Source organism: Phyllopteryx taeniolatus, chromosome 5 (assembly GCF_024500385.1).
Source record: "Phyllopteryx taeniolatus isolate TA_2022b chromosome 5, UOR_Ptae_1.2, whole genome shotgun sequence".
In the NCBI taxonomy this organism is placed as follows: domain Eukaryota; kingdom Metazoa; phylum Chordata; class Actinopteri; order Syngnathiformes; family Syngnathidae; genus Phyllopteryx; species Phyllopteryx taeniolatus.
This window is the reverse complement of record NC_084506.1, coordinates 32933933-32951965: the sequence shown is the minus strand read 5'-3', so window position 1 is coordinate 32951965 and position 18033 is coordinate 32933933. Positions and strand designations below refer to the sequence as shown.

The 18033-nt window shown below is 46.5% G+C and overlaps 1 protein-coding gene across 5 annotated transcripts; it reads right to left on the bottom strand.

Annotated features, from left to right (window-relative positions):
* Positions 1-3587: 3587 nt before the first annotated feature.
* On the bottom strand, positions 3588-16097 carry wfdc1 (WAP four-disulfide core domain 1). 5 transcript variants are annotated; one of them, XM_061775082.1, is made up of 6 exons: positions 15741-16097; positions 9060-9255; positions 8893-8976; positions 7834-7974; positions 6015-6059; positions 3588-5928 (listed from the first exon to the last, which is right to left on the bottom strand). In XM_061775082.1, exons 1-6 carry the CDS (start codon positions 15840-15842, stop codon positions 5873-5875), a joined length of 624 nt encoding a protein of 207 aa, XP_061631066.1. In that variant the 5' UTR covers positions 15843-16097; the 3' UTR covers positions 3588-5872. The 5 variants fall into 5 exon arrangements, with proteins under 5 accessions (XP_061631066.1, XP_061631067.1, XP_061631064.1 ...); XM_061775083.1 differs by having other exon boundaries at positions 15625-15749; XM_061775080.1 differs by lacking the exon at positions 15741-16097 and adding an exon at positions 9511-12204 and having other exon boundaries at positions 6006-6059.
* Positions 16098-18033: the final 1936 nt, after the last annotated feature.

Below are 18033 nucleotides of genomic sequence, written 5' to 3'. Positions count from 1 at the left end.
GACTAACTCGGAACGTATTTATTCCAACACATATGGATCAAAGAGACCATTGGCCAATAAAATGGTCTGCATGGATTTTACTCAATAACTTTTCAAGCATGCATCCTTGGGGTATTTTCGGTAATCTCTCTCTCTCTCTCTCGCTTGCTCAGACGAATGCGCACGCACAATAAGTCTGGACAACAAACCGCTTCTTCATTCAGTCATTTCAGAGAATAAAGCAAACAAATGTTTCTTTTAAGACACGCATACACACTTGGGTCAGCAAGGAGCGTCATTTCATTCATTTGAGTGGCTAAAGCAAATGTTTCTGTCAAGCCCTTTGCATGTGCTTATGGTTTTTTTTTTCCCACTTCAAAACTGAAATGGTGGCAGGGGTGTGTGGACATTCGTGCGAATGTGATTTGGTCCTTCTGAACACAGCCACACGGCAGTTATAAGCGGGAGTGCAGCCAGATTTCTTTTCATTTCTTTGATCATTCAAGGTCACCACCATATATAATACAAGAAAACAGGCAGTACAATCCAATATAAAACATGTGTTCGCTGCGTCAACAAATGTATGACGGCGTTTACAAAGCCAGATGATGGAGATGATGTGTAAAGCAGGTAAAGCTCGTCTTTCCGTGCAAACCGAGCAAGGTGATCCCCTTTTGTCGCGGCTCAATTGACACGCGGACAATCTACCGCCTTCGCGTCATAACAATCCTAACTAATTGCAGGGCTTCGTGCCTCATCTCGACAATAGCTACTGAAACACTAAACACGAGGCGATCGTATTCCGCAAAGTGCCAGTTCGACGTATACGGGATGACATTCGGCGTACGGGAAGGCCTCTTCGATGTTCATTGCATTACTGTCCAAGACTGAGGCGTAATCTGCTAAGCGAAGCATGCGGACCTTTGTCAATCACCACATGTCGCATCCGGTGCGGTAGATTGACGCACAATCCCCTTCTTGACCCCTTCTTGTGGCGTGTCCTGGTGCCGTTGGTAGTGCGGCGGTTCACAGAGCTCACTTTGGCGCAGTTGGCAAGGGGATGAACTCCCACTCGATATGCGTGCCCACAATCACCCTGCGATTGACTTTTGACCAACCCGGGATCTATTCTGCCTTTTTCTCCTCGGTCAGCGAGGAGAGAGTCCAGCTTCTGCTTTGCGTGCGGATATTCTTATTTGCATGTTAATCAAGCATTAAATACACATTCTCATGTCATCATAGAATAATATCCAGAATGATTTCTCCTGATGTGACTTTTCTGTCATTCCTCCCAGGCAAGCAAACATTTGACAGACAGACCTTGTCGCTATGATTATGATTATAGCTATAAATCTCAAGTTACAATATGAATAAGTTGGCGAGTCAAACGTGGTAAACAGCCAGAAGTTTTGAATATAAGATTTTAGATTTCACTTTGTTACACAATACTCCTGAGCCTATGGCAATAGAAGGGAAAGATGCAATGTTGGCATACGCTGTTGAGCAGCTCTCTATTGCATGACTCACTGTTAAAGAAAAACAGACACTCCGTGCAACGAGGCATTCATGAACAAATCTCCCTGGGTGGCTCGCCACAATTCCTTGCATATTCAATTCATGTTTAGCTTTCCCATCACTCTGAGTCAATATGGCTGGGTGCTACACAATGCTACACAATGCTACACAGATTGTGTAGCGGAAGCAGCGGGAGTGATAAAGTGAATCAGATCTGAGACCATGCCGCTGTGCTAGCACACGGAGATTGACGTATAGTGACGGCCGAGCCACGGGAAAGTTAGGGCGCACAAATAATTGACTTGTACACTCAGAATAAACACAGTTAACCTAGTAAGGGATGGATATCATTATAGAAACACCAGAGGCCTTCAAAGCCTTCTCCGCTGCGCTAACCCTTATGAAAAGCATTTTGTATCAACAGCAGTCGTTTAAGGGTGATTGATTTATTTTGTAAATTTTCAAATATGGCCATCGCAACCCACAATGCAAAGCGTTTTCCAAGCCCTATTCCCAAAATGCGAAGGAAAAGTGCCTTGATGCAACCTTTCGGCCACCTTTAGCATTGGTTACGCCTGACCAACCTTGCTGAAAGGAAAGATCTGTTACCCACAATCCTTTTAGGCAGCAATGTTTACATATTTACACACACTCTCCTTTTAATAAAAAAAATAGTACAGAAAAAAGATCAACAGACGTGCATTATCGAGTGCCTCATAGTTTTATTGACCTCATTTCACTATCTACTTTTTGTAATTGTTGCAGGTAAAGTGTAAAGTCGGCAAGCTCGAGACTTCTGTCAGCGTTACTCGCCGTCACGCCATTTCAGTCAATGAGGAGAAGTGGAGTTGAATTCATTCGAAACAGCGCTGTCCTTTCCTACGATCGAAAGGAAGCCGCTTTTCATCTCTCCCTGACCCGAAGACGTAGTCCAACAAAGATTTAGGAAAGGTGGCGTAAAGGTTCGGAGATTTGCCCTTTTCGACTTTGTCCCGCCCGACCGCAACACGGGCATCGTCAGCACAAGTGACAGGGGCCCACTCTGCCAGAGGAAGTGGACTGCTTCAAAAGGCAGACTAGCCCTGAACTCATTTGCATAGAACCAAACAAACATGCAAGCAGCTCAAAAAGATAGCAACGCCATTTTTAACCACCACTCATGGTGAAATAATAAGCAAAGGGTACAATAAACAAAACTCGCGTAACGAGGCCCCCAACTAGGTTTAGTAAAGGGCTACTTTCGACTATACTGACACCTACTGGACACACGAGGACTTACATTCTTCAATTCAATTCTTCGCGCACTCTGCTTCCCGCTCGTCTCAACCGGAAGGGAAACACGTTAACTTCCGCTGTAGTTTAACCGTGAATTTACGTTTACGTTTCGACCGCCGCAGTGTGCTGCAGTTTCTCATAAAAAACACACTGAGATGAGAGGACCGTTAAAGTGTTCGGCAAATCAATGGGTAGCCCGGCTTCCTGACTTCAACTGGGCATGCGCAAACATAGGCATACGTATTTCAGCCGCCATATTGGAAAGGTATTTACGGTAGGCCACTGGAGTAGAAGTTATTCTTTTTGCAGCCCGTTTGGTACGTTAACACCACTTTGACAAACAACATTGTTTAAAACTCGCTTATTTACAACGAGTGACGTTGTGTTGTGTAAGAAGAGTAGAACACATATTCCCCTGATGGCCAGGTAATGATTCCGTTTTAACATTACACTTGTAAGCCAGGAAAATACTGTTTGTGTTGTCATAGATTTCAAAACATAGTAATTCATTTAGCCTTCAGGAAATTGAATAGGAAATAAAATATTACAGAGATTCGATTATGCTGCAGTGCATATCTTCACGACTGGAATATTGCTAAATCAACACCTGTTTGTGTCAATTTAAACTAAGCGCTCCAATGTTGACACTTTCTGGTACTGTTTTCCTCAAACATATATATGATTTATGGAGGAATTATAGAATGTATCAGAATATTCATATTTAACCTTACGACTCGTGTTCCCTTGATGATACAATAACGGGCCAGATTGATATATCTGGAATCTTGAACTCCTTAAAACAACATGACCCAATGTGCTTTTGTTTCACATGTTGTGTTTTATTCAGTAAAAACAAGACAGCACCACAGAGTTCATGGTTGTTACGGCTTTTGCTCAACACATTCCTCTTATTGTATTGGAAACCAGCTTATTCTGCTGTTCATTATCAAAGGCAGAAAGAACCTGAGCAACATCAAGGAGGCACCATCACATTTGTCTCTTTTCAGGCCAGTTGACAGATAACATTACACCGGTGAAGCAATTCAAGTCCACATCCTGCATCAATTTCCTATGCCCGTTTATGATCTGTGATTCGGAATATCCATCCATCCATTGTCTGTACCGCTTCTCCTCGCGAGGGTCGCGGGCGTGCTGCAGCCTATCCCAGCGGGATACACCCTGAACCGGTCGCTAGCCAATCGCAGGGCACATAGAAACAAACAACCATTCGCACTCACATTCACACCTACGGGCAATTTAGAGTTTTTGGGATGCGGGAGGAAACCGGAGCAGGCACGGGAAGAACATGCTAACGCAACACAGGCGGGGCCGGGATTTGAACCCCGGGCCTCAGAACTGTGAGGCGGATGTGTTAACCAGTCGTCCACCGTTCCGCCCGATTCGTAATATGTCGTAGTATATTAGATCGGTCTCATTTACGCAGATCTAAAGCTTTCACTCCGACATGTGGAAATGTTCAGTTTGTCCACAGAACACTCCCAAGTTTCAGGACAGGAAATTTGGCCTTCGGAGTGCAAGGGAATCTTTTGAAACCAGATGGTCTTCACCCCCCCCCCCTTCTACTGACCAGCCTTAAAACTTTAACCTCGCAAGGCTGATGGACTCTTGCAAACAAAATATATATTGCAGTTTGTAACATCACAAATAGAAACAATCCATCTGCTGTGTTTGGGTATTAAAGAGACAACAGTCACTGTGATCAGCAAACATGCTGGGACTCGGGGACTGGAAGGTGGAGAAAAGGAGATTTCCAAATCGGGATGGGCATTTGATTCAATTTCCTTGATCTATGATGGAAGAAATTTGCAGTCTCCTTCTTTAACTATGGTCTATGTGGATATCGCTCAACTTCCCGTACCTCATGTCATGCGGTCGTCTTTAGACCACAAAGTTGTTGAGACCAAAACCATATTTCAAGAAAGTCTGTTCACTGTGATTCGCTGCACTGCTCTGTCGCTGGTTACATTGCCGTCAGATGGTTTATGGGCCCCATGTTGTCACCCCGCATTTCCGTTTCCCCCTGCAGTGGCTCTGCCAAGTTTTGGCCATATTCTAAATGGATTTTTGTCCCAAAGGTTCGTTGCGTGCGGCGCTATCGAGGCTGTTCCGCTCGTTAACGATACGTCTGCTCCCCGACAGACCCGGAAAGACTACGTATTCTTTTTGAAAAGGAAAATAAACGATTTCTCTTTGAAAGGTGAGCAAGGTTTCTTTATGGTAAGCAGTAGCTCAAACTTTGAAATGTGGCTCACATTTCATTGTTAATAATTCGCTCGCACTGGACATATACTGCTGTGTTGACTGCGATGATGTTTCAATTAAGTTTATTTCAACCAAGTGCAGCACACTAAAACCGTATAAAAATAATGTATTCAGTATATCATTGCCTTTTGGGTTAACTTTAGGCAATATTAAACACACTGAAGTTCCTTGAAGTGGTTGTTTATGAATATTGGTAGGGAGCGATTGCAATAATAAACTGTATAAAAGGTGGGGAACAACATGTTGCCCAGGCACTTTGGCGACATGGGTGGAGACAAAATCCACAGTGCCTCCGCTGGTTGCAGCCAGGTGGTGCACTCCATCTTGCCTCATTCACTTTCAGACATGATGAATCAACAAACAATTTGACTCCATCAATTGTTCTGCCCATCCCAACAAGAAGATTTGTTGTAGAAATAACCCATTCCCGCAATTGATTGTTTGGTACAGATGATTGTGATGTTGAAAGACGTAAAGACTAAATACATGGACGATGGAACAAATATATTGCCCTTTTGAGATATTTGGCAAGCAGCATTGATGCACTCGCTACTTCTCTCTTTCTCTCTTATGATGTATAATGTGTAAAATCAGCGTCTTCCTTTGGCTGTGAGACAGTAACGTTTCTGAGGTTCGAACTTTGTGAGGAGTGGAGAGTCGAGGAGGTAGCAGCTTATGATCTTTTCTGACTGAAGTGTGATAAGAAATAGCTTGAAGACGATCGTAAGTGGTGGGGCCTATGTCAGATTCATGGGAAAGGTTAGAAGATCAAATGGAAAGTGTGGTCTGAAAGCAAGAAACACAAAAGGGTATATGTCGCTCATCCCAGGCGCTTGTGATGTTTCTCGTAGCCCACGGCGTTGTTGCTACTGGAACCTGTGAGAAAGAGTGTCAGGTCAGGCCGACCGGTGACGCTTCAGACTTACCGCAGTCTTTCCATTTGCTTATATTACCTCACTTACCTAAGTAGTCCTTGAAAAGTAGTTTGTGCCTCAACCCCCGTCCATCTAAAACAAAACAAAAAAGGGCATGACGATATCAAAGTTGGATGTAGTGTATTCTCTTGACGAGAAAATGCACGTGAATGCTGAAAATTGACAACGAAAAGCGGACTAAGGACCGTAACACTGTTTAACGGACTACAGCCTATCATAGATCCAGTAAGAGTCCGTCATCATGGGGCTTTGGGCAATAAAGGGATGGCAGGCAGTCGTAGAAAGTCTTTTATTGGATGCTACGACATCATTGCTGCGTCGTTGCTTGAATACAAATATTTCACAACCGATATGTTATCGGGATGACAAACATCACAGACCACAGAGGTGAGTTTTGTTCATTCATTCTTTATCCTTGTATGATAATTAGGATTGTTGGGCCTCCATAAGAAGTTCAATGGGCACCATACTTTTTGTGTATACACTATAATGAATGACTATAATATTTGAAAGATGTCATTTGCAATTTTTCAGCTGTCCAGAAGAAGCAAGATTTCTTTACTCCAGTGTGAATTTTGCATTTGTAAGCATCAAAAGCATTAGCAATTTTGGGTTGCAAAGTATCGTAATTGTACGCACAATTAGAGGAAACTAGGACTCCGTGTGCAACATACAGCATGTGACACAAATTGAGTTTCAGTAATGTAAAGCTCTGAATTCAAATAAAGTACTTTATCCAAGAGCTCTATTTTTATAGATGACGGATCTGCGGTGGAAGGCAAAAGCTGGCATATCTTGATTTCCGCTCGCTGCTCGTTCGCCCATTTGGCAGACCGGTCTGCGACAAGCTGGGCACGGGCGTGTTCTGAGACCTGCGCCCGGTGCCTGTGACTATTTGGTGGCAAATATTTGATTTAAACTTAGGCCTGCTGATACCGCGTTTAACCTTTGCCGTAGCTGGTCTAACGCCATTTTGGTGAATTTGATCGGGACGTGTGTTGGATGTCAGACGTATTTCATTCATAAATAATGTGAGCAGTGGACATCTGAATCATTGTGGAAATCAATTCATTAAATTCATTATTATTATTATTATCATCATTAAATCATCCCACTGACTGGCATGCAGCACAGTCAGGGTGGACATGAGGTAAGTGTATCTATCTATCTATCTATCTATCTATAAGTGTTCTATATGTTTGAAGTCAGGATGTTCAGGCCAGTCAAATTCCTCCACATCAAACTCTCTCATCCATGTCTTTATGAACCTTGATTTGTGCACCGATGCACAGTCATGTTGGAACAGGAATGGCCCGTCGCCAAACTATTCCCACAAAGTTGGAAATGTCCAAAATATTAGCCCCTGAACTCCAGTGAAAGGAACTCTGAATGCTTCAGCATACCAATAGATTTTGGACAGTCAAATAGTTTGGGGATTATTCCTTCCTTTTCCAACATGTCTGTGCACCAGTGCACAAATCAAGGTCAATAAAGACATGGATGAGAGAATTTGCTATGGATGAACTTGAATGGCCTGCACAGAGTGCATAGAGCACCTTCGGGTTTCGAGTGGACGGTGAGCCAGGCCTTCTCGTTCAACATCAGTGTGTGACTTCACAAATATGCTCCTGGGAGAATGGGCAAAAATTCCCATGAACTCACTCCTAAACCTTGCTGCAAGGTTGCTGAGAGGAGCTGCTTTGATTGATGGCGAATTAAGTTGGCTGTGTTCACCCCCACCACGGCACAGACCACCATTTTTCTGCGAAATGTACAATTTTTTTACGGATTTAGGCCGGTCACGAAAATAGAGCCCTAAGTCTCCAAAAGTGCATGCAAATTCTACCAGAGTTGGCACGCTGCTTGATGCATTGTCCCCGGTTGGGGATGCCAGCGGCAGGGTTTCCTGGGTTGATGATGTGGCACTCGTAGCCTGTAGGGCAGTGGAGAGGCTCGTCGCCGTCCTCTGTTGTACTGCACGCCTCAGCTGCTCAGTGGAAATACAGTACACAAATCCATATTAATCATAAGCTGTAACATATGCTGGCTGAATGAAAGATTTTTCACGAAGCAAAGGATGAAGAAGCCTTTAGGCCTTGTAATCTTCATTATTCACCGCTGTACCTTCTGTACCTTCTGTAGTATGGTATTTGTTTTATGTTCCAGAGCTCAGGGCACTGGGAGACCGCATTCATATTTAGGTCCTCCATTTTCTCCATACTGTTTTCAAAATACAACACCGCCAAATTATTACTGTTGTCACTCTGAAAGTACTCCACGACCATCTCTCCTAATGGAGGTGCCTTATAAGATCTTATCATATCGCACGCCCCCCCGAATTGAACATTTTTCAATGTTACGCTGGCTGCTGCTGCGCCATTGCTTCTTGGCCGTACATACCCAATGAATGGAATTGTTTGTTTGGGGAGGGAAGGGGGGGGGGGGTGGCTAGCGCCGCCTCCCACAGAATGCCGCCCTGGCCGGCTGCCCATTACCACCCATATCAGAACCGCCACTGACGCTGTGCAAAGCGCTCTGTGTAAAGGCCTTAAAAGGGATGGTCTGGTTTTTGAAATGTTGAAATTTTGGGGGAGAGTTGCCATTAAGCCTCCACTGCCCGCAAGGAGGAAACTGTTACAATGACTCCTTCACTCGAGTGCTACTTGGGCACAAGCAGAGCTGCTGAGCTCGATTTAACGAGAAAGGAATTCCGTTCGGTAACTTGACTCAAAATATTTGTTCGTGTGACCGACGCAACACTATTGGACACCTTCAAAGACAGCAATTCCGAAATGTTTGACATTGAGTAGCGCTCTGCACTTTTTAGTTCATGATTTGAAATGGTATGGAGAAGCCTCAGGCTGAAAATGCAATGTTTCCAATAACTGCTCCTGAGTGTACTCACCCTGCAGCATCTCCTCAGGACCGTCTAGTAGCCAGCCGTTCCCGCCCAACCACCGAGGTTTGGGCTGCACTAGCCAGTCAAGGACTACTCATGAGAACACCGACACGGAAAGCGTGAGAAAACAATTGTGAACAAGTCAATGCACTGAACTTGTGAGTTCCACAGACCTGGCGGAGGCTGAACAGACTCCAGGCAGGCGTAGATGCAGCCGTTGTAGCAGCAACGCTTGTGGCGCTCACACTCCGAGTCTGAGCGGCAGCCCGGCACCTCACAGGCCCTCTCGGGGAGCATCTGAGGTGGCGGTGGGCAGCGGTCGTTCTTCTGGTGCTGTGTGGACTGCGGGTGGTTGGGATACTCGTAGTCCTGGGAGACAAGAACATTGGTTCTGCTGAGAGTTTGTCTTTGTAAAGTCGACCACTAGAGAGCAGCAAAGCGTAGGATAGCTGTGTCACAGGTTTTGGCTTGAGTACAGACTACACGCCGCCTTCCAAATGTCTTGACCTGGATTGGGAAATTAGTTTACAGTGGGAACGCACACACACACACACACACACTTCCATGGCGAATCTCAAAGTGAAAGGAAAGTAGGCCACAACAGCGACTTCTCGCGTCACGCACCTTGGCGCCTTTGACGCGCATAAATTGTTGAGGCCTGAGTGTCCGCTCGCATGCAGCCAGGAATTTCAACACTGCTGCTGACATCTGCTCTCGTGTGCTAACTTGATGGAATGTGCATCGCGGCCATTGTCTCTGCGGTTTGTTGTAAAAACTCGGATTCTGTTCGTTGGGGCTAGCATTCCTTTCTGGGGTTAGGTCGTAGTTCGGAAAAACCCATTTTCTCATCTTTGCTTTGGAACGTCATGTTCATTTTCATAGAATTGACTCCACTATTCCACATGTTCACAGCAACCACCATATAACAAGAGAAGCAACATTTGCGACATTTGAAGTGGCTGTTAAGCCACGTTTCGATCCATCTTGCGTTCAAATACAGCAAATCCTGATCTGGCTTGTGTGTCAAGTGCAGGACGTGTTGCCACCAAATACAAGAAACAAGCACAAATGTTTCTTCGGAGCCTTAAGTGTATTCGATCGCTAATCAGGTAATGAGTGCTTGAAAATTGCTGCTTACTTGGCAGCGTAGACGAACATGCTCGCAATCCAGCTCGGGAAATAAAATTCCGAGGCGTTTTGGCACGTAGAGTTTGTATTTCGACACAAATGAGTTCATTCTGCCAGAATTTGACCAAGTTGGCAGATGGTTATTTGCACGCTTGATTAACAAAACACATTTCCAAATGCGCTAATTATTACTTTGTGAGATATACATTTGCCTTTTTTACTCATAGTTTTTGGTTATCTTTTTGCTATAGAGCAACTGTACGTAACAACAAAACAATACATTTAGTTTTTTGATTGTAATGTATAGAAAATACATGAAAGGACTTATAGCGTCCAGATGGCCGATAGTTATTTTGTTGTATTTTTTTTTGCTCAAGAAAAGGAAACTGGCGGTCATCAATCAATTTTGGAACGATCGGAAAATTACTAATTGACCTTGGAACTCCGCTTTTGCATTGACGAAATTGTTACACTAACACGTCTTGGATGTGATGTCGGGGGGCCAGTAGCTTTAGCAGGGACGCCCAAACTTCCCTCTCCCCAGCCACTTCATCCAGCTCTTCGAGGGGGATCCTAAGTCATTATCCTGGGTCGTCCCCGGGGTCTCCTCCCGGTGGGACGTGCCTGGAACACCTCACCAGGGAGGCATCCGAATCAGATGCCCCGGCCACCTCATCTGGCTCCTCTCGATGCGGAGGAGCAGCGGCTCTACTCTGAGATCCTCCCGGATGACCGAGCTTCTCGCCCCTCTAAGAGAGAGCACACCCTCCGGTCCCCCTTCTTAAAAACGAGTCTGCCAATCCAGAGGCACCGTCCATGATGTCCACGCGATGCTGCAGAGGCGTGTCAACAAGGACAGCCCCACAACATTCAGAGCCTTTAGGAACTCGGGGCGAATCTCATTCACCCCCAGGGCCTTGCCACCGAGGAACTTTTTAACCACCTCGGTGACCTCAACCCCAGAGATAGGAGAGCCCTCCTCAGAGGACCCAGACTCCGCTTCCTCATGGGAAGGCGTGTCAGTGGAATTGGGGAGCTCTTCGAAGTATTCTCCCCACCGACTCACAACGTCCTGAGTGGAGGTCAGCAGCACCCCATCGCCACTATACACAGTGTTGATGGTGCGCCGCGTCCCCCTCCTGAGACGTCGCATGGTGGCCCAGAATTTCCTCGAAGCCGTCCTCAAGTCTTTCTCTATGGCCTCACTGAACCCCTCCCATGCCCGAGGTTTTGCTTCAGCCACCACCACAGCTGCATTCCGCTTGGCCAGCTGGTACCCATCAGCTGCCTCGGGAGTCCCACAGGCCAAAAAGGCCCGATAGGACTCCTTCTTCAGCTTGACGGAATCCCTCACCGCTGGTGTCCACCACGACAGGCACCGACCACCTTACGGCCAACAGCTCCGGTCGGCCGCCTCAGCAATGGAGGCGCGGAACATGGTCCAATCGGACTCGATGTCCCCCGCCTCCCCCGGAACATGAGCGAAGTTGTGTCGGAGGTGGGAGTTGAAACTCCTTCTGACAGGAGATTCCGCTAGATGTTCCCAGCAGACCCTCACAATACGTTTGGGCCTGCCACGTCGGAGCGGCGTCTTCCCCCACCATCGGAGCCGACTCACCACCAGGTGGTGATCGGTTGACAGCTCCGCCCCCCTCTCTTCACCCGAGCGTCCAAGACATGCGGCCGCAATTCCGATGACACGACCACAAAGTCGATCATCGAACTGCGACCTAGGGTGTCCTGGTGCCAAGTGCTCCTGTGGACACCCTTATGCTTGAACATGGTGTTCGTTATGGACAATCCGTGATGATTACAGCAATCCAATAACAGAACACCGCTCGGGTTCTGATCGGGGGTGGTGGGCGTTCCTCCCGATCACGCCGTTCCAGGTCTCACTGTCATTGCCCATGTGAGCATTGAAGTCCCCCAGCAGAACGATGGAGTCCCCCAGCGGGAGCGCTCTCCAGCACCCCCTCGGCCTCCTTCCCTGCCAGAGAAGAGCCAGCTTCTGTAGCCGGGGATCGGATCGCCGAGGTCGCCGCCCGGCTCGCGCTGCACCCGACCCCCCCTATGACCCCACCCACAGGTGGTGAGCCCGTGGGAAGGGGGACCCACGTTACCCTTTCAGGCGCTCGCTCTTTTCCAGCAGGCTCACGCGGGTTTTGACGCAAATGTGGGCGGGCCAAAAATCAACATTTATGTCATCATAAAACCAAATTACTACTGAGTCTATTTTGGGGGGAATTATTTTCTGCAGACATCTTTTTAAGTCCAGAACTATGGAATAAGTCCTATGGAGAGGTCCTTTAAGCTTCATGAGCTTTGTTGAACTCGGGTTTCATTCACGACGACTCAAAAGTCAACTGGGATTTGATAATGACATAACCGCTCTTTATCTTACATCCGATCTCTTCCCAAGCGCTCCGGCGAAAATCTCGAGTTTCCTTCCTGTTTGACATGATGTTTCATGCGAAGCAGACCCCATTGATGACAATGTTAACTTGGTGCTCCTCGTTGTCAATATTTCGGCCTAATTATTCACTGGTTGATTTGACCTCAATGACCTCCACTGCTCTGTGGCGCAATCCTATTTTGCCCGTTATATGTCCGTCTCTCCACTGCTACGTCTTTCTTAGCAGCAGCTTCTGTTGGCATCTGACTTTCCCTTTTGGAGCACTGGTGTCAAACTCAAGGCCCTGGGGCCAAATCTGGCCCGCCAAGTAAATAATCTGTGTCGACTTTCACGATTCTGTCTCAAATTCTCATATGTAATAAATAGTATCGTTGAGAGATTGCAAGCATTTTGTGAACCATGTAATAAATAGTCTCGTTGAGCAAGCATTTTCGGAACAAACCATTATCTCTGACTTCTGATTTCAAAACTAGAAATCCATCAATTTGTCGTGTGTGCGTAAAACTATGATGAGGTGACTAAACATGTATATGATTTCACAGTCAAAGGCCCTCTGAGGGAAACCGGGACTACAATGTGGCTCGTGACAAAAACTGTTTTAGAGTCTGTAGTGTTTTGTCCCGTTGGTGCATCTAATGCCACGCATACGCACATATACAACGTGTGTACGCAATAGGCTCTTAATCTTAAGGCCAAGGTTATAGTCGTGCCTCGACGAGAAACAACGTGTCCTCCAAGTGCGGTAGCCCACAGCAGGCATCTGGTTCGCTTTTGGCTCGTCGGGACTCATTTTCCTTTTTTTTTTTTTTTTGCCCCCGCAGCCGATTTTACATAAAAATGCACAGAGCGAGTGAGTGATAGAAACGCAACAGGCCGCCTGCCTATCCTTGAGATGTGGCAGAATATAATACATCATGCGCCAATTTGTTACAATTCATCTCCATGCATTTCCCTCCACAAAGATAGCAATGCTAACTTTCGAAGAGTTATTCATTCAACAATATAAAAGTTTACTAGTGTGTTTGCACTGAGAAATGTTACATTGTGGACAATCAATGTAGCTTTTAAACACTCATCCAAGACAAAATTTGGCCCGAAGCGGTCGTGCTTTCTGTGTTTGCCAGCCTGACGCCTTTTATTTTGGTGTCAGTAGCGGAACCGAAGATACACATTGATACAATATCAAGAGCAAAGTCCTTCATATCTGGAAATGATTTGATCAGTAAATGACTTAGTTCTCCAACTTGAACGCAGTCGTCAATGAGTAGCAAGTGTGACTTGCATTTTTTGCATGTCCTCTCGGAAGTATAATGCGGCAAGTTACAAAGGAACGCATCGGTCCATCCGCCTTCCCTTCGTGTGACTTTCAATTCCGACTTGACAGAACACAGCTTGACTTGGAGCCGTGCTCCATAAATGCTGGCGTTCTGCCCAAGTGGATGCTTTTAGTTGTCCCCTCCCCAGCGGGCCCGGGTCGGGTCGAGCAACGTCCGTGAGTGTCTGCAGAGCCGCCGGCGTCGCAAAGAAACACAGTACATGAAAGCGCAAAGGTCGCGCATGCGCTCGAAGCACGCAGACGTGCCCGTGCAGGTGCGAGCCAGACTGAGACTCTGTCATATGCGTGCATGCGCGTGATTTGCAGGTGCTTTCAAAGACCGATTCCAAAACGACAGCAACCTATACTTAATTTGTACATCACACACAACCTTTTTGTATTCATCTCCTTGCATTGCCACTGGAATTATTTTCCCCCGTTACGTGTTCTTCGGTCTTTCTGTGTGGCTCCGGTCTCTCTTTTGAACACAGAGACGACATTGAGTAAGTGTGGTTGGCGAGCGTGGAAATAGGCTTAGCTAAGACAAAAACATCGGTTGCCGAAATGTGGCACACATTTGACTTTTGGCATTTTTGTCAAAAGAAGTTCAGTAAGAAGTTTTGAAAAAGGGGAAAAAAACCATGCAAACGACTAAGGCGTAATGTAGTTGCGTCGCACACGTGTAAGAATAAGTTCATGTTCAAATGAAAATGTAACGCAGGAAAACATTCAGTGTTCACTTTCAAAATGAATATGTGTGTCCAAAGGAGTAGAATAACTTGTAAAGAGTCTTCGCCGCCATTAGCAATTGCTTTGGACTGAGACAGGGTGTGTGTGAAAGGCTTCAAAAAACAAACAAAGAAAAGAAGCCAATGGCCTTTGAGCGCGTCCCGGACACGTAAGGCAAGAGAAAACATTTCTACGGCTAAATTAAAGCGAGGGGAAGCGCCGCTCAGAAAGATTGAAGCGCAAGCGGACGACAAGGCAAGAGCTTTTCTAGCAGTTGCCCATTCGTTCCAAAGGGTTAGCCACCGGAGAAGACTCAAAAGTGGACTTGCTTAGTCCCAAAATAAGCACACGTGCGATTCAACAAATAATGGCCGACTGTCATTGGACACGAAACCTCCAGTGCGGGTTTATGTGGTCAACATGCACGCGAGTGCATTTCTCTCTTTCTAATTAATAAATGGGATTTATATTGCAATTGGAAGTTCATCGTCAGCGCATCTTTTCCTCTGGCTGCGGGGCACAAGTAATTCTAATTCTAATTCTAGGCTAATTCTGCCTAGCAACTGCAACGGCCGTACGGACGCCGTGCAGAATGAAATGTAATTGTAACGTTTCAAAGTTTGCGAATGAAGAACAACATATTTGCGTCGTCCGTCTTAGAATACAAATGTCAATTGACTTCGTGGTTCGTGTCCACCGTTTTCCGTGCAAAAACCACCAGCGTATGTCGACTTTTATGCTACGCTGTAAAGGGTGGATGGATGGAAAGGAGGGCTAACGATTATCGGAAGAATTCATTGGTTCATCTGTATGTTGTTTTTGGATTCCTAGGTGAATCAGATGAAATGGGATTTCCATCCCTATATTAAAGAAACAGGACAGCATTCAGTTCGTGGTTTAGTCCGCAGCATGTCAGAAAACCGGTGCAAACGTCGATCGTTGGCTTGCGAATGTCTCCTTTCGATTCAACACAAACATAGCCAGTCTGCTTGCATCGGGGACTCTAGAAAGCAGAGAATATTTCGCGTTGAGAGGCCGAATTTGGAGTTCAACGAGGTCTCTAAATGATGAATTGAGGTCGCGTAATGAGTTGTTGCACCTCTTCCGTACAGCATCATGTCAGATATCTGCTACGACTTGAGACAATTCTTACTGGCAAACGCGAATGAGCAAGAAATCGCTTGGGTTCGAACAGAAGTCCCCGGATTGCATCTGATCCATTGGAACGAAACGATTTGAATCCCATGAAGTCGACATGCTCAGTCCCACCTTGCGGTGGAGTCCCCTCTTCCTGATCCTTCTGGCATCGGCGCCTGTGGGCACCAGCGGCAACAGGGACAGCAGCAGCAGCAGCGCCAGCGAGCCCGCCATGGTCCCGCACCTGAGGTCCTGCACGTTGTTCCTCCTCCTTCTCGGTCTTCTCCCAAGTCTGTCCTCCGTGTCCGTGTGAGCTTTTGCAGCCGAGAGTTCATGTGCGGCCGAGATGACCCGCCTTTATGTTCGCCCGCGGCCGAGAAGTCGACGTCGAGAAGAGAAGAGAGGGAGGCAGTGAAGGAGACAAATGTAAGAAATGGCAGCTGGCTCCGTGCAATCCGAGTTGTCCGCTGGCACACTGCGCGCACATGTCCCCCCCCCCCCGAGAGAGCGAGAGAGCGAGAGAGCGAGACCTCCCCCTGGCCTCCCTGTTTCATCTCCTCCCACATCTGGGGATCCTTATTTGGACTTTTATGTGGAGAAGATGTGAAAAGGCTTTCATATTTTTGCAGGTGGGATTTACACGTTGCTCGGGAGCTTCGTTGACCCGCTTGGCCGACACCGGGGTGGGGGTGGGGGGGGGGGGGGGGGGGGATTTACGCGAGAGGGATTTCCGTGCACTCAACTCAATGAACCCTGCGGTATTGACCGAGAAAAAAGGATGCATGTTATGCTTGAGGGAAATTGATGCCATCTTTCGTATCTGCTTCGCTGAGTCTTTTGGTTTTGGTTTTGCTTGTTGGATTTCTTTTGGACGAATGTGTGCTCGGCAAACCTCACTCAAACTCTTCCACCCCTCCCCTTGTTCCATTCTCAGCGTTGAGAAAGAATGCTAAGCCTGCGCAAAGCAAATCTGCGTCCTTATTAGTTTTGCAGGAACAAGCCTCATGTCATCGGGAGGCCCCGGCCGGCTCCAGTTGAACAAAAGAGTCGAGAGAAAAGTGCAGAAAATACTGGACAGCTAAGATGAATGGATGAAAGAGTGACAAGCAGAGATGACAATGGATGGCAACGGCGTGCTTCTTTTTGTGTGTGTGTGTGTGGGCAAACATGCAGCATGTGGGTCTGGCCTGGGTCTGGCAGAACAAAAGGACTGGAATCGCAGTGCAGTTTCTCTTTATTTACAATGACTAAATTACAGCGGTACCTCCGAATTGGAATGCCCCAAGTCATTCAAGGTTTAGCGAAACGCGCGTCACGAGTCGCACAAAAACCTTCGCACGGCTGAGGGGCCAAGAACCTTTTCGACTTGTGTGACGGACATTTTAAGCCGAGTTGCCGCGGCCTTGTCGGCACAGTAGGTAGCGCGCCAGTCTCCTAATGTGAAGGTCACGAGTTCAAGCCTCACATTTCTTTCTTGCCTTGTTCACTTCTCTGATGGCTTCATGCGCAGGACAAACTTCATCAATTAACGACAATACATGAGAAAAAGCGGCGGTCATAAAAGGTGAGGAGTGTTTCAAGAGTGCTTAATTGTTTGAACATGATTACGGCGCTTATTTTTACACTTGTATGACATTGTTGAAAATGTTATTTCAATGATGACCTGTTGTGCACAGTTAACAAAGCCTGTACGATGGCAACAGTTTGATCCTGGAACAGATCGATTGATTGTGTTTCCACTATTGAAGGTATGTGTAATAAAAAAAAAACACTCTTTTTTTTAGTTTGTAGCTGAGCTACCTGGCGCCCCCATTAACTCCCCCCCCAAAAAAACCAGAGCAAACTGTAGATGCACCTGAAAAGATGATTGTGATCTGCGAACACACAAAAGTGTACGTGTGTGAAGATAAAAGGCACAAGAAATGAGCAAAATGGAAATCAGCAATTTCAAAATGCTTTACGATTCTTCTTCTTCTTCTTAGCAGAGTTCCACTGCGCGAGCTTTTGTCTTCGGAAAAGCTGGCCACCTCTTCTCACATATATCGCCAATATCACGGCGAATTGCTCTTGGTGGAATGTTTCATTTGTGCTCACGTGCACCGGAGTACAGACGCTGCCGCATGTGAGAAAAGAAAGCGTAGTGTTGTACATTTGGTTTTTTCTGCTGTTGAAATGATTCAAATGGATACGTGTCAATGTGGGGGGAAAAAAGATGCAATCAATGATTCACGTGACCCTTTTTTTGTGTGAGAGTGAGAGAAGAGCAGCTCATCGGCTGCAAATGACGGCGGCAGCTGATGATCACGTTTCGTCAGCAGCATCGGACCTGTTTTTCTCGTGTCATTTTGTTGGCGCTCACGGATCGCCACGCATGCTTGATTTGGATGACTCGTCCACCCGATGAGCAATTGATGCGAGGCCTTCA